The 16,415-nt window shown below is 41.0% G+C and overlaps 1 protein-coding gene across 1 annotated transcript in view; it reads right to left on the bottom strand.

Moving 5' to 3' along the window:
• The window catches only part of PLEKHG7 (pleckstrin homology and RhoGEF domain containing G7), a 73,725-nt gene that overhangs the window by 34,679 nt on the left and 22,631 nt on the right, over positions 1-16,415 (bottom strand). Inside the window, exons 4-9 of the mRNA XM_032170895.3 lie at positions 13,452-13,579; positions 10,288-10,328; positions 5,976-6,071; positions 5,033-5,176; positions 1,515-1,610; positions 870-971 (exon numbers count right to left, since the gene is read on the bottom strand). Of these exons, the coding sequence (XP_032026786.2) occupies positions 870-971; positions 1,515-1,610; positions 5,033-5,176; positions 5,976-6,071; positions 10,288-10,328; positions 13,452-13,579 (607 nt within the window). The remainder of the gene's footprint in view (positions 1-869; positions 972-1,514; positions 1,611-5,032; positions 5,177-5,975; positions 6,072-10,287; positions 10,329-13,451; positions 13,580-16,415) is intronic.

Genomic DNA, 16,415 nt, shown 5'->3' with positions numbered 1-16,415 from the left:
ATCCCCAGGAAGCATTTCCTACCTGTGACTGCCCTACTATGCATCCCAACTTACAAGGTTTCCTTTGTGGGACACTCATTATATTTATGTTCCTCCTTTTCCCCAGCATTTATCTTACTTTGATTATATAATCATTAGTGTCATTATTGGATTAATTTCTCCCCCACAAGACTTAAAATGTCTTAAAAGCAAGGTGTTTGTTTAATTTTTCATATTACTGTGTACAGGGTATTGGCTCCATACATAGCACTTAGGAAGTTCTCAATAAATCTCAATCTATCTTTTTTTCTTAAAAAGTGGAGTGTAAAAATTCAAATCTTGCTAAATGAAATTAGATTAAAATTAGATTAAAAACCGCAAAGTAAGAAAAGTAGGGGAGGATGTCCAAATGTCTACTCAAGAAATAAATAACACTTATCAAACCCGGGGTACAGGTTTTCCTCTTTTCTCATTTCACCCACAGAAATATGATCAAGGGTGTTGATGGATTTGAAGGTTTATTCTGTTTCTTTCTGAGAAACTGGTACTTTCGTTAAAACAACTGAATTACATAATTAGCAGACACTAAACTATGGTCATGAATATTGCTTTAAATTGAAGTCACTTAAAAAACAGACTTGGAAATGGCTTTTCTATGCATGCAGATTTTTGTGCTAATAAAACCCACACAGGAAGCGTGACGATGGGGAAACAGAATCTGCAAGTTATTTTTGAAACTGTTGATTGGCAGAGAATGGGACAGTTCCTTTGTAGGAGGGTGGAGGTAGAACTTTCCCAGGGAGAAGAAAAATCAAGTAGGGTATAAACAACTGTCCTGGGAGGTGGGTGATTTTACTTCATGAAGCTGAGGTCTCCCGGAAGGAGTTTACCTTTGTGAGCACGGAAATAAAATCCAGTGATGAGGAAATCTCAGAAGCGTCTACATAGTCCTTGATGATGCCAAAGAGACTGTTCACAAAACCAAGGCTTGTCTAGGGACAGAGAGAAAGAAAACAAAAGTAGGCACACACCCAGGGTTAAGGAATAAACATTTGTTGAACTTCAAGTATCATTCTTACAGATGTTCCCCATTTCAAATGTATCTCCTAGCAAAATTCAAAGATTTATTTCCTCCACTCTCCAATATATATTTTCTTATAAGTATTTCTTATAAATAAATTCTTGTTATCTCTCTTCCTTTCCTTTTAAGAGGAAAAATATTATTTATTTATAATGTATGCGAGAAGAGAACATTCATTTGAAAATAAACATTTATGAAGACGATGGAAATCTTAGGAATGTGTTTACTTTTTAAAATAGCCATGGAAAAATGACAAATAAAGGGTAAGTAATATCTACAATTTATGGGAAAGGCATCAATGGATATTTCAACTTCTTTCTTATTAACCCGAAGTCCTGACTGGGAATGGAATATGGAGACGTGTTATGGAATACAAGCCATAAGAACAGACCAAGCATGAATTTTCACGGTCCTCTAGTGAATGTTAAAATATAAATCTTCCTACTTGACTCACCTGAGTTAACTCCTCCAGGTTTGCAAAAAGTCTCCATAAATCCACATCTAGGAGATATTCATGAGTTTGCAGATATTTTAGTGTATTCATAAAAATCTTTGAAATAAAAAATATATGCACATTAATTTCTGTTTTTTAATTTTGCAACATGCCTTTTGCAAGAACATTAAACATAAACCTCCTGGGTATAACTTTACAAAACAATGGAGAAATCAGCGCTCTCAAGGTTTAAGTGTTATACTCAAGACAAATGGTCACATTTAAGCTTCAAGGAACATATTGGAAATGAGCTTTTCAGTATGAAAGTTGTGGTTGCTTATGTGAATTCTAACAACATTCCTATTGAACATAATCTGTCCAAATGGGCTTCCTCTGCTTCTAGTGCCAAAGAAATCCCAAAGATTCTCTTCTTGCCAACACTACTAACTTGAGGGCAAAACAATATTCATGGTGTGTTCTCATATGCTCTTTCTCCTGCAAAAGACTCAAATATACTTTACTTTCAGGGAATTAAAAGTAGAGATTTAATGAGTTAATCTCTGATAACTGGTAAAATGTTTCAGTTTGTTTAGAGGCATTAAACATGGATGAAAGTATTAAGGGAGTTTTTATGTTATTTTTACTCAATTTGATGATTTCACAAACCGGAGAACTACAAAGCAAGTCAAAAAAAAGAAAAAGAAAAAGAAGTATAGTCCTCACTTACAGATAGATCAATTTATTGAAAAAGAAATACTTTGTATACATAAGACGGGAAGCATTCAAAGGGATAAAAGGACAAATTATTTCAAGAATTGTAGGGGTTAAAAGACTGGGCCTTAGATAGATACCCTTCTCCAATCCCCATTCTTGTATTATTTCATTAGTGCAGTGAGTGTTTCTTGAACTTGCATCAGAATCACCTGGCAGCTTTGTTACACCAGAGCTTGCTGGGCCCCACCCTCGTCTGTGATGGGGTCTGAGAACGTGCATTTCCAACAAGTCCCCAAGAGATTCTGATGCTGCTGGTCTAGAGGCCGCCTGTCAAGAACCACTTAGACCTTTTAAAATCCATAGAGTATGGGTTGTCTGGAAATCTGTCAATATCCAAGCATTTAAAACATGATTGTTAAGAAACAGAACTCATTACTACAGATAGATTGAGACAATTTGGAAGAAATACTACTTTTGCTGTAAGATTCTTTGCTTTATAGAAATTTTGCTATTTAAAAAAAATACTGAGTCCTCCAGTATATTTATTATATGAGTTACACATTTTTAATTCATAAGCACTTTTGGAAAACATATTGATTGTGTAAAAGGAAGGTACATATATGCTTTAAATACACTGAGGTATTTGACAGTGAGCTCAAATTGGCCTTTTCTTAAACAGGAAATGTTAGTTTGAAAAGCTTGGACAGCTTACAGTGGGATAGAAAGTTCTGTGCAGTTTCTTAGGACAAGGAAGGTGGCATAGCTCAGGGGCTTCGTTCTCTGCAGTGAACATTTATTGTGACCACCCCCTGCAATACTCCCCTTCCCTAAAAACAGCCTGGTTTTCACCTCAGTGTCTACTCTTCCCTAGACTGCGTATGTGCCATGTGGCAAGCTGATCTCACTCCCAGGGGTGGGCCTTGACTGCCTTAAGCCAATTGGCACATTCCTTCCTTACGGAGCTAGAGGATTTGGCTCACGGGTGGGCACGTGATCTAAGCCAGTCCAATCAGAATAAATCTCAAGACTTTTGCTATGAATGCTAAGAAGATCTCTCTCTCTCTGTCTCTCTCTCTCTCTCTCTCTGGCCATTAGCTCAATGATAGCAACCATGCTGTGACTACAAGAGAAGCCAGCCATAGGATGTGGCTAATGCCATGGAAGGCAGGGTGAGAGATGGGGAGAAATGTTCTTTTGTTTTGTTTTGTTTTGAGCCCCTTGATCAAACATGTCTTGAATTCTCTCCCACCTCTGAACTTTGCAGTCACATGGACTAATAAAATACTGTATTATTTAAGCTAGTTTTCTATTACATGCTCTTGTAAGCATCCTAACTGATATTGTCTCTAAATTTCAATTTTCTCCTAGAGTGTCTTTGTGGTTCACATTTTGCTAAGTTAAGGATTTAGAGCTGTGATTGACAAAAAATATTACTTACAGAAAATAACTGACATTTGTATAGCACTTGATAGATTTCAAAGAAAACTAATTTGATCATCACAATGGTCTTATGAGATAGCCAGGGATGGTATTGTCATTTCTCTTTTATAGCTTAGGACAGGGACTGTCAAACTATGCAGCCTGTGAGCTTAAACTGGCCTGCCACCTGTTTTTGTAAATGATGTTTTCTGGGTGACACAGTCATGCACATTCCTTTAGGCTGCTTTTGTACTGCAATGGCAGAGTTAAGTGGTCGCAACAAAAACTATATAGTCTGAAAAGCCCAAAATATTTACTGTCTGCACCGCTGCAGAAAAGATTTGTTAACCCCTGGTTTAGGGTATGAAGGACTAGACTTTCCTAAGGTCACAAGGCAAACCAGAGGCAGAGCCAGGGCTTGAACTCAGGTCTGCCAGCACAGTGCCTTTTAGCTGTGTAAGACAGTCACCAGGATGCAAAAGTGCGGTGGGCAGAGGCAACCTTGGGAGCTGTGTGGCCCATCCTCCCCTGTGGTCCTGGGAGGAAGCTGCTCTATGGTTCTCTTCCTTGCTCTATTGTTCTTCTAGAAAAAATTCTGTGCTCTGAGCCTCACCAGAGCATGGCTGTGACCATAGGGGTGCTATTTACATAAAAGACATCATGAATATACCATGTAATTCAACAGTACTAAATTGCATGTGGATGGTAGCCCCCTAAATCTGCAATGGTGGCCCTGCAGCTGATAAAAAGCATTCACCTGGTACTGTTCACGAGGGAACAAGAGCTCCAAGAGAGGAAGCCGAGCAAAGATGCAATGGACTGCCTGAGAAGGGTGTGAGCTCCCTGGCTCAGGAGTGTGCAAACTGGTGAGACAAGGCAAAAGAGATTCATTCAACATCGGATGGGACACTGGACTAGTTCACTTAGAAGATCTCATCCAATGTTAAAGTATAAAGAGACAGTACAGTAATAGGTAAACAAAAATAAATGACAAATAAAAATTTTCACGATCCCCTGAAAGAGGAAGAAAAAAGCCTCACCTGGCCTCCCGTTTCCTCTCTCTTTCCCTCCCTCCCTTCCTTCCTTCCTTCCTTCCTTCCTTCCTTCCTTCCTTCCTTCCTTCCTTCCTTCCTTCCCTCCCTCCCTTCATCCTCCCTCCTTCCTTCCCTCCCTCTCTCTCTCTTTCTTTTCTTTTCCTTCCTTCCTTCCTTCCTTCCTTCCTTCCTTCCTTCCTTCCTTCCTTCCTTCCTTTCCTTCCTTCCTTTCCTTCCTTCCTTTCTTTCTCTTTCTCTCTCTTTCTCTTTCTTCTCTCTCTTTTTCTTTATTTCTTTCAGAAGAGGAAAACAAGTGCCCAAAGAAACAAATTAATATTTTCCATCTACTACAAAAATTAAGCCTGGCATTACCATCTTAAGAACTAGTAAATGGTCCAAAAAATAGGTGCATTCACTTGTGAAAAGTTCCCACACGGCCTCTTGCTGCTTTTTCAAGTCTAATTGATCGGTCGGGAGTTTGTGATGTGTTTCCAAGACTTCATCCCAGGTCTTATCCTGTACATGAGGAAAAAAGCGAGAACAAAACATTTCCACCTCAGTGGATTGACCTGTTGGCTATTTGCTTTGGCTTGCAGTTCCAAAGGACCAGGCAACCCCCAAAATCATGATTTCCTGCTTCAGGCCCTGGGCATCCCTCTTGACAGTGACTCCCCAAGTGACCCAAGCCATAGCTTCTCTCTGTGGGGCTCTGGGATGCCAATTCCTCCTTATATGCAGCATGAAATGCACAATGTGCATTATTTCTAGTTTAAGATTCAAATCAATTCAGATTGATGATGCTTTGAATTACGCTTCAGAATATCATGAGTCTTTTTCAGTTTATTGACAAAAAAACTCAAAGAACCCTAAACCTAGGACTGGGAAGTCTGCTTCCAGGTTCCGTTGGCAAAACTTGTTGAAATTAACTACTGAGGAAGTATGAAGTGAGAGCTTTAGAGCTCAAAGAGACCTTTAGAAATTGTCTTATCAAAAACAACTTAATGTTTCAAATGAGGAAATCCAGGCCCAGAGAGACGAAGAGTAGTAACACCCACTTTTAACATTTGTAGAGGCTTCCTGGCCTATGAAGTGCTCTCACATTTGTTACCTTACTTAAGATAAAATGACTTTCCCCAGCTTTCAGTGTGTTTGAGGAGAGCAGGCCCTGTTCAGCCCTGGGTTCCTCTCTTGCATTTTGCTCTTACTATAAACAAGGCAGTAATCTGGCAGCTTAAAATACTGACCCTCCCCTCCCTACCCCGCCAAAAAATGAAAAGAAAAAGCCATACCCCATAGTAAACAGTTTGAAAGATACCTTAAGACTGTAGAAGTCATAGCCCCTGAAGTTGGTAATTTTCACAGAGGACAGGCAGTTTTCCAGATCGGACATGTGCTTGTGTTTGTCTTTGCCCTGCTTAAAGATGGTTAGAAACAGGATTTTCAAACATTGATTCTTTAATGACATGACTTCGGTAGCCTCAGCATCTTTCGGTCATTCCCTAACATTCATGATAAAGGATGGCATATTTTGTCTTTAAGCCACTAACAGTTCCAAAGCCATTTCTGAGTTCTAGCAGGAGCCACAGAACCACAGAATGTCAGACCTGGGGGACACAGGCCTGTGAGACTACCTTGTCCAAACCTCTCATTTTACAAATTAAAAAAAGAAAAAAAAAATCCTAGGCACAGAATGGTCATAGCAAACAGTCTTGTTATGCCTACCCATGGGGGTGACACAGCCTTCACAGTTTTAACTTCTCCAAACTCTGGACCCTAAGATTTCATTAACATCAGAAGGTACCTCAGACATATTGGTTCAACCCTTAATTTAGCAGATGACAAAATAAAGCCCAGTGTTCAAGCGACTTGCCCCAGACAATAATTCTCTGCTACAGAATACCAGAATATGCTGGAAACTCTATTTTCCTTAGAATGGAATCACCCACTTATTTTTGTTATAGTTATTTTTTCTTAATAATACTTGTTTAAAAAATCTGATTGCTAAGATAATATATGTTTATTGTAGAAAATTTGAGAAAAAAAAAAAAACCATGAAATGTGTGTTCACTCTCACATACCCATTGGAAATCTCGTACTCTGATCATATTCATAATTAATTTTTAAATGGTATAATGTATCATATTTACACATCCTTTTGCAACTTGCTTTTTAAACTTATATTATGAGCATTTTCTTTTTGGTTCATTCACTATTCTATTGCGACATCATGAATTGCCCACTTAAAGAGTTCATTTTACCAACCAAAGCAGGAAGAAGCTATCAAATAACAACGTGCAAGGCTTTTAAAAGTCAGCTTGGTGGCATTTCAAATGAATGTTTATCACAAACAATTTTTCAACTTGTTCTATTGCCTCAGGGTGCAAGATATTGGCATGGATCTAAACAGTTTGGTGAAAGTTAATCAATATTTTTTGCACGAGCAAGAGAAGGCACAGGTTATCGGCTGTTGCAGGTAGGGGGCTCCCTGCGTGTCTGAAAGGAGACCCTGTCATAGTTTCAGAATGTGCTGATGGGCTGTGGCTGGTTTCTCTGGTAGGGTTATGGCCCTGAAAGAGGAAACCTATTGTAGGCTCATTAGCCTCCACAGCAGCAAAGGAATCTTGGAACCAGTTAAAGACCTCCTACTGCAATTGGGACATATGCCTTTTGTTGATGTCTGAAACCATAGTGACTGCATGTTGTGGAAATAAAAAATCAGCAGCCAGTTGGAAAAGAAAGAGACTGAGACAATGGAAGCAGCATTGGAGTTGTGGGAAAGTGAGTGCCAACCCCGTGTTTTGAAGGGCACTCACCGTGGCTTTCTGTGGGTTTGACCAGTCCCCTGGCCAAATGGCTGGGTGGGTATTCCAGTGAGGGGAGAGGAGACCATTCTCCCAGTGGTCATATTAACTCTTGAAAACGACACACCCATTTAGTAGCTTCTTGCCTCCATCGTGATGGCAGTGGTTAGGAGAGGCAATGAGAAGCATTTGAAGGTTACGAGAGAGGATACACAGGGTAAAGAAAAGCGAGAAGCCAAGGTTAATTCTGGAGTCTCAGACTTAGTAACTAAGAGGTAGGTGGCATGAAGATGTGCAGTAGTCACTGGTGATGTGGAACTGGAGCAAAACTGAAGGTTAAGACTGAATATACAAATTTTTGGAGTGGTTGACAAATCAATGAGAACAGGCAAGATCTATGAGAGCTCTAATGAGAGAGTGGAGAGAGGAATTTCCAGGTCTGGTGATGGGGACTCCTACAGCTGAAGGAGCAGGGCCACATCAGGGGTAGAACAGACTCAAAGGCAGACTGCCTGTAACTGCTGGATGCTCCATAGCTTATGAGCTGTGTATCCTCAGGCAAACTAGTCAAACTCTCTGAATCCATTTCCCCATTTTCAAAATGAGAAGCAATAATGTTACCTACCTTGTTGGATTGTTGTAGAATTTATGAGTTCACATGTGTTAACTGACATACATAAAGAAGAATACATGTAAACAGTAACAGTACCTGGTAATGTGCTAAACATTATAGATGTGTTAGCTTTTATTACTAATATGATATTGATGGTTGGGAAGAAAGGAAGGAGGAAGGGAAGAAAGGAAGGAGGAAAGGAAGGAAGAAAGGAGGAAAAGGAAAAATCTGCAATAGATTGGAAAAATACATCACAGCAATAGAAGTGTGTTTGTTATATTGATGTGGATTACCATTTATAGAGATATGAATTACATGATAAATAAGGCTAAGAGGATAAAGGAAAGAAGAAGATGTTAATTTTAAGAAAACAGGATATTGTGTTCTTGTGAAAGTGAAGCTTCTAGAAATGACTTTCTCTTCATTGCTGAAAACATTTGCTGAAAACGTCCACTAATTATTCTTCCTTTGTGTATCTCCCTCATTGCTTCCCTCCCTCCAACACAGTGCCAGGCATTTAGCATGTTTTCCTCCACCACCCACAGTTTACTTGTCAGTCCCATCTTCTCAATTGTGAGCTGATAATGGGCATCTTGGCATCTTAGATATCTGTCCCAGTACTTGGCACAGTTGCTCAATACATGTGTGTAGAACAAGTTGCTTCTTTATGGGGAAAAGAATGGATCAATCCCAACAACTTGTAGGAGTGTCCCTTCCTTGGCCAAGTTCTTCCCTTCCGAAAGCATATTCTATCTCTCAGGCAGCCCTCAGAGCTTCCCTGTCCTAGATAAGCCCTCGGGAGGGCTAGGGGAGATGCCCCTTCTCCTGCGACCTCAGATGTGATTGGTGACCAGCTCTGCCTCTGTTTATTTGAGGAAAGAGCTCAGGAGGGGCCGCATCATAAGCCTTGTCTCAGACCTGTCAGAAAAACAGACAAAGCACGTCTCTAAATGATTGATGAGCAACAGCCCTGGTGGCAATGGTGTTACCATTTTACTAACAATTTACGATTTGCAGCTCATAATGTTTAGAGTATGTTCCATATAAACGTTTTATTTTTGGGAAATAAGTGAAAGTCAATCATACTCTTGGCTATGAGAATAAGTCATTTTCCAAACCCTAATTAAAGATACTACTACTAGTGATACGGCCAAGATTGACTGAGTGTCTGTGTGTGCCCAGCTCCAGGGTAGGCTCCACATGCATTATAAGGCATTCATTACAACCACCCTGTGAGGTTGGCACTGGTCTTCTGCCTTTTATAGGGAAGATCTGAGCTGAGGGAGAGTAATCCATTTGGCCAAGGTCATAGGGCAGTAAGGGAAGCAGCTAGAACTGGAGCTTCAGAGGGCTTTTTATTTAGTGATGGGACTTAAAAAATAGCAAGGTGTGTGTGTCCATAGAACCACTGCAGATGTCAGCAACTGATGCCAAACTGATTGGCAAGGCCATGTGGGCAGATTTTTAACAGAACGGGGCATAGTAACAGCCCATAAGGCCCCGCTGCTGCTGCTGGTCGTAGCGTGTAAGTAATGCAACTAGTACTGCTGAGAGAACACAGATCAGTCCCTTTCCTCCCCCTAGAAAACAGAAGGAGTCAGGTTGTCATCATGAACATTCCCTCCCTCTTCCCACAGCATGCCAGAAGGAACGGCTTGACTGTGGCCACCCTTGTCCTAGGCAGTAAAGTCTCAGGGACCGCTGATTGAGATGGATAACTCGTCAATTATTGACGGAACCAAGAATGAATTTAAACCCACTAGGATTAATCCAATTGGCTTTCCCAGAAATAGAAGTGTATTTGCGGAATCTGTTTCTGTAAGATCTCATTCATTTTTCAATGTTCCCAATATACACGGCACTAACTGCAAACTGGGGCATACGTTTGTGCAAGTTTGCTTCATCGAGTGAGCTGCTTTCTAAGCAGCAAGTTATAAATTTAGTGTCGTAAAGCATCACTATATTAGGATTGCTTTGTGTTTTTTTGCAGAGCTAATTAACCACTGGCAATTAGTACTGTTTCGCTGCACAAATTGGCACCACTTGGCATGTTCCGTAGCCAATACTACGGATGTGATGATATCATTTATATTTCACGTGCCATCTGCCTTTATGCAAAGATAAAGCAGAATGAAGAAGCTCTTCAGCCATTTCTTACTTTCTTAGCTACAGGAAGCTTAATTAAAACAAAAATGGCAATTTGCAACACTTACCACTCCTCTTTTGGAGAAAGGCCATCTTGGCTTTTTGGATTCTGGGTGAAATTAAAGACAATATATTATTACGAGTACTTAGAGTAACCAGTGACAGATCATTGTAGTGCTTTACAAAACCTGCTTTTTGAAAATTAGCCAAATAGAATTCATCCTGCTTTAATTCTCTTTCTCTTGAGAATGCACGAAATGAATATTTATATTTTTGCAGATGAGTGAATGAAGCAATGTTGCAACCTAAAAGCTGGTGTTCTGTTGCCGCCTTAAGGTGGTATTGTCCTGTTTCTTTACTGGTGTATTATTTAAACTCTTTTTCCTCATCGCTTGAGGAGAAATCTATAAACTGTACTGAAGATGTTGAGTAATTTAATTAAGACAGGGAACCAAAGCACTTTGGGGCCAAAAGGACAGGCCCTTCATTTTCACACTGTCTTACCAGAACCCCCTCATCACATGCAAACTTCAATAGCCTGAGCAAATGAGAGACTTGGAAACTGCATTCCCTCATAATCCCCAGATGTGGTTAAATGAAGACTCCCAAAATAGGGAACATTAAAACATCACCCATTTTTATGTCGGGGCTTCTTGCTACTGGCCATCATCTAGGAGTTGCTTTGACTTGAGAAGGAAGCCGTTATTCAATCCCTCATTCTTTGGAAGACCAGGAAGGAAAGAGATTCGATTGGATTCTAGCCTTTTGAATTTTATGCTGTTTGCATAATGTTGTAATGCTACCTAGCAAAAGCTGAAAATTGTCTCTTAGGTGTGGGTGGCATGTTCTGACCATTCTGTATACAAAATGCATGTCTTATACATCCATTTCTCTCTCTATCAGATCCCCCAGGAGAGTGTGCGTAATAATTCAATCAAAGGGAAGCAATGAACTGAGCAGCATTTACTGCAAAGGATGTGCTTAAGGCACCTTCCCACCGTAACCTTGGGAGGCACCTGCCCAACAGATTATCCTCTCATTCATTTTGACCACCTTATCGATCTTTATTAAAGGGAGATTAAGTGGACTCTCCCTTAGGCACAAATCAGCTTCACCACACTTAGCTCTCACATGCCTGGTGGTAAATTATTACATCCAATTTGAACTGCAATAATTGGGGTCCCTGGTCCTTGGCCAATTTCTCTCCTGTGCTTTTCTAGCTTTGGAGCCTTGGGAAAGCTTTGTAAGTATTCAGAAGATTCATGAGTCTTTATTGAATCCACAATCTTTCATTACCTGCCTTAAATATACAATTTTGCTAAACCAGAATCTTTATTTCAACTATATCTGCAGGTGACTCATATGCGCAGCAAAGCGTGAGCCGCACTGCTTTAGACTGTGACTTGGGAACATGAGGCCTCTATTCTAAGCTCCTGAGAAGAGGGCAGAGGGGTATAGGGAGGATGCTGCTTATCTTTTGCTGTATGGTATCTACCATGATGCTGGGCACACACAAAAATAACAGCTAGTGAGATGTAGAAGCAGCGATGGCCTTGTTCCTTAGCATGTGGTTCTCAAACTGTAGCTGGCATCAAAATCACCTGCAGAACTTATTTAAAAAGACTGCTGGCTGGGTGCAGTGGCTCGAGCCTGTAATCCCAGCACCTTGGGAAGCCAAGGTGGGTGGATTACCTAAGGTCAGGAGTTCAAGACCAGCCTGACCAATATGTTGAAACCTCGTCTCTACTAAAAGTACAAAAAAATTAGCCAGGCATGGCGGTGGCCACAGAGTGAGACTCTGTCTCAAACAACAACAACAACCACCACCACCACAACAACAAACAAAACGGACTAACCGACTGCTGGACACCACCCCCCAGAGTTTCTGATTCAGAAGGTCTGGGGGGGTTGGGAGCCTGGAATCTGCATTTCTAACAACTTCTCAGGTGATGGCAAAGCTGCTGGTTCGGGACAGCCTTTGGGAACCACTGTTCTAGTTGTTAACTAATTGACAGCATTCTAAAGCCTCTTAAAATGTACTAACCTCTGTTAAGGCCACACTGTGTTTAGAACTAGCTCAGATTTCTAGGGGCATGTCCTCAAGCAGATCACTTAACCCCTCTTGGTTTGCTCACTTGGATTACTGTATCATATAAGATAGTAAGTAGATGTGAAAGGGTCTGTAAAAATAAAGAGCTATAAACATGTTAGTTCTGATTTATTCACTGGTGGCCCTGGGCTCCACATACAGGAGACTGCAGCTGCCCATACAATAGATGACAGATGATAACAGATGCAGACTGGTAGAGAGGGCACCGGACTTGGTCAGGAGCCTTGATTTCATTTCTCTGCACAAACCAGCTGACCCCATGACTAGGCCACTTCTCCTTTCTGGGTCTCACTCACACATATGTGAATGAGGGATGATCCTGGTGGTTTTTAAACTGTTTTGTTGGGTGTCTGAGGCTCCTGGGGATGCCTTGGAGGTGAGTCTTTGGGGCTCATCTCAGCTGCAAGCATTGCAACTTCACCTGGATTTGTTTTGTACACTGGATTTCCAAGCAAGGATTCTTTTGTAAAAAGGACTCTGCTAAGAACTAAACCAGTTTAAAAACCACCAGCATGGATAATGCTTAAGTTCCTCTTAGCTCTCAAAGGCTTTGATTTACCTATCCCCAGAATCTTGAAGAAAACACCCTGAAGACCCTAGTTGTTCTTTTATTTCACAAATGAGATGAAGATGCAGAAGCTTTATCCCTAAAGCTGCCTCTCTATCAGACACTCATCTGCCACTGGCACCTCTGCCTCCCCATGGTACCACCCTAGTTGGAAGGTATCAGTGTGAGGCTGAAGCCCAGGAGTGGGGTGGGAGATGAACATGACAGCAATAATGGGGAAGCTACTCACCAGCCTAGAGAGAGCACTCTGATCTAGGATGCTGCACCTGTCTCAGGTCTGGGGCCTGGGATAAGACATTTGGCCAGAAGACATTTTAAGGGAAGAACCATACCTTATTCATCTCTGTAAATGGAATGCCCAATACCAAGACTGGTACTCAGCTGGTTCCCGTAATTCCAGTAACAGCTGGTGCCTATTGTAATTGGTGAGGCTGATTGTAACTGGTCAGTGCATAGATTCTACTAATTATTCAATATTTTGAAAATTCCCCCTGGTTATGGCAATATCTGTTCCACAGTGGGCATGGAATGAAAGTATACTGAATGAACAGAACCTGAATTCAGCAGCAGAAGTGGATGGCATAGGTAATCAGCAGCTCCATCTGACACCAGAAGGTCCCCAGGGAACACCTCAAGTCCAGGTAAGTTCAGCACCACAGAGCTCCGCCTGTGCTCGTAGAACCTGTGCTCAAGAGATAAAAGGAAAACCACACCGAAATATCATCTTAGACCACTCAGAATGGCTATTTTTAAAAATTAAAAAAAAAACAGATGTTGACGTGGTTGTGGAGAAAGGGATGCTTATAGTCCATTGGTGGGAATATGAATTAGTTCAACCTCAATGGAAAACAGTATGGAGATATTTCAAAGAACTAAAAATAGAACTACCATTCAACCCAGCAATCCCACTACTGAATATCTACCCAAAAGAAAAGAAACCATAATATAAAAAAGACACCTGTACACATATGTTTATTGCAGCACTATTCACCATAGCAAAGTCATGAAACTGACCTAAGTGTCTATCAATGGTTGATTAGATAAAGAAAATGTGGTATATACATGCACATAAAAACACTATGGAATGTGGTATGTGTACACATACACACACCATGGAATGTGGTATATATATATATATATATACACCATGGAATGTGTTGTATATATATATTTATATATACACCAGGAAATGTGGTATATATATATTTATCTATACACCATGGAATGTGTATACACACACACACACACACACACACACACACCATAGAATACCATGCAGCCATAAAAAAACATGAACTCGGCCAGGCGCAGTGGCTCATGCCTATAATCCCAGCAGTTTGGGAGGCCGAGGTGGGCAGAGCATCCGAGGTCAGGAGTTCGAGACCAGCCTGACCAACATGGTGAAACCTCATCTCCACTAAAAAAGATACAAAATTAGCTGGGCATGGTGGCACATGCCTGTAATCCCATCTACTTGGGAGGCTGAGGCAGGAGAATCGCTTGAACCTGGAGGCGGAGGTTGCAGTGAGCCAAGATCACACCATTGCACTCCAGCCTGGGCAACAAGAGCGAAACTCTGTCTGGAAAAAAAAAAAAAAAGCATGAAATTATTTCCTTTGCAGCAACATGGACGGAGCTGGAGGCCATCATCCTAAGTGAACTAATTCAGATGCAGAAAATCAAATATCACATGCTCTTGCTTATAAGTGTGCACTATACAATGGGTACCCGTGGACATAAAGATGGAAACAATAGACTCCAAAAGTGGGGAGGGGTGAGGTGGGAGGGAAGTAAGTGTTGCAAAATTAACTATTGGGTACAACATTCAATATTTGGGTTATGGGTACACTAGAAGCCTGTTCTCCTCCATGATGCAATATACCCATGGAACAAATATGCACATGTACTCCCTGAATTAAAATAAGTTTTTAAAAAGATGCAAGGAGAGATCTTAGAGCTGAGTTAGGCAGGTTCGTGGTTCCGACCACCTCTGGTCATGCAGAATGGCTGCGAGCTGCCTGCTGCCGCTCTGTTAGGAAGGACTGGGAGGCAGGGGAGGGCTGTGATGACACAAACACCCCATACATCTACTCACCACCTCTTCCAGCCTTACTTGCCGTTTATGGTTTTGACTAATCCAAAGCAGAAGAGCTCACGTAGACATGTCAATGCAAGTGCACCCTGCTTGTTCTGACTCAGAAGGATATTAGGAAAAAGACCTCAAACACAGAAGTCTTTGCAAATTATGCACACTGCCTCAGAAGGCCGCAGGATCCATGGGGGTGATCTTTGTACCCCTAATGATCCGAAGCTGGTTGTTTAAAGTCAGCTACTGTTATTTTTCCCAGAGAAAAATGAGAAATATTGTTAGAAAAGTTCATCACACAGGACTATCTACCTTCTCCTTTCCCCTGCCCTTTTCCTTTCTCCTACCTTCTCTTTTCCCTTGGCCCATTTCATGAAATGTGTCTGTAGGATGTTCACAAGATAAATGGGTGATGTCACAGACACAGTAGGGAACAGTGCCAAAGCCACCAGGTATTTGCTCAGTGATCTCTAAGGAGCAAAATTGGTCAGGCTGGTAAGGGGTCTGTCATGCTGGGGACCTGCCTAATAACATGGAATTGTAGGGACTTACAATTTTCTCATCAGAATTGTTCAGATATTCCTTTGGTCTATTCTAAGGGACAGAGATACAATTTCTTCTGTTTACTGACCAATGTAATCTCTATATTTTCATCAACAATAGTTAGCATATATACTTTACATAGAAAGAAATTTGTCTTGATTTACCAACAAAAGCATAGCTATGAATTGCCTGGAAAGTTGAGAGCCTAGGTTTGTCACACCCTTTTGGATATTGTGATTTTGTCTATTGCCATCTAGCACTCTCCCACCCCCAAGGTGGCTGTGCTTGGATCCCTGTTAGTCTCCCTATCCCAGTCCTTCCTCCACTCTTTCCATTTTCCTACCTAGCTGCTGCTCAAGTCCTACCAGGCTCTGCAGCCAAGTTCCACGGTTCTGACCTTCTATATGAGTGACAGCCTTTCTGCCTGCACTTTTGTCTCTTGCCTCTTAATTGCACATTCTCAGATCCCATGCCCTCTTTCTTGTCAATATGTGTAATGGTGGAGTGTATCATGCCCTGTTAGGTTCATCATAATGCTGATGAAAACTGGTGTATATTAGCATATCCTGTGGAATTAATTATAAATACCCATCCCGAGTCCCACCGTGGAGATTCTGATTTAGTAGGTCTGAAGTGGGCCTCTGTATCTGTATTTTCACCCAGCTCCCTGGATACTCACCACAACTAGAGAACAATTACTTTTGAGGTTATAAGTAACTTGATATAGGCCTTTCCTACCTTTAGGTTTTGAGTATTATTTCACATTTTCAGCCTTTGCCAACATTTTTTTCAAATCATTTTACTTATGAATAGTAGAACAAGTCGTTTTGGAATTTATAATTAGTGGTTAACTTATATCCCATAATTTTCTACAAAATATATGAAGCAA

This window comes from Hylobates moloch, unplaced genomic scaffold (assembly GCF_009828535.3).
Source record: "Hylobates moloch isolate HMO894 unplaced genomic scaffold, HMol_V3 SCAFFOLD_12, whole genome shotgun sequence".
Lineage (NCBI taxonomy): Eukaryota > Metazoa > Chordata > Mammalia > Primates > Hylobatidae > Hylobates > Hylobates moloch.
The sequence above is the reverse complement of the archived record's forward strand: the minus strand, read 5'-3'. Positions and strand labels throughout refer to the sequence as shown.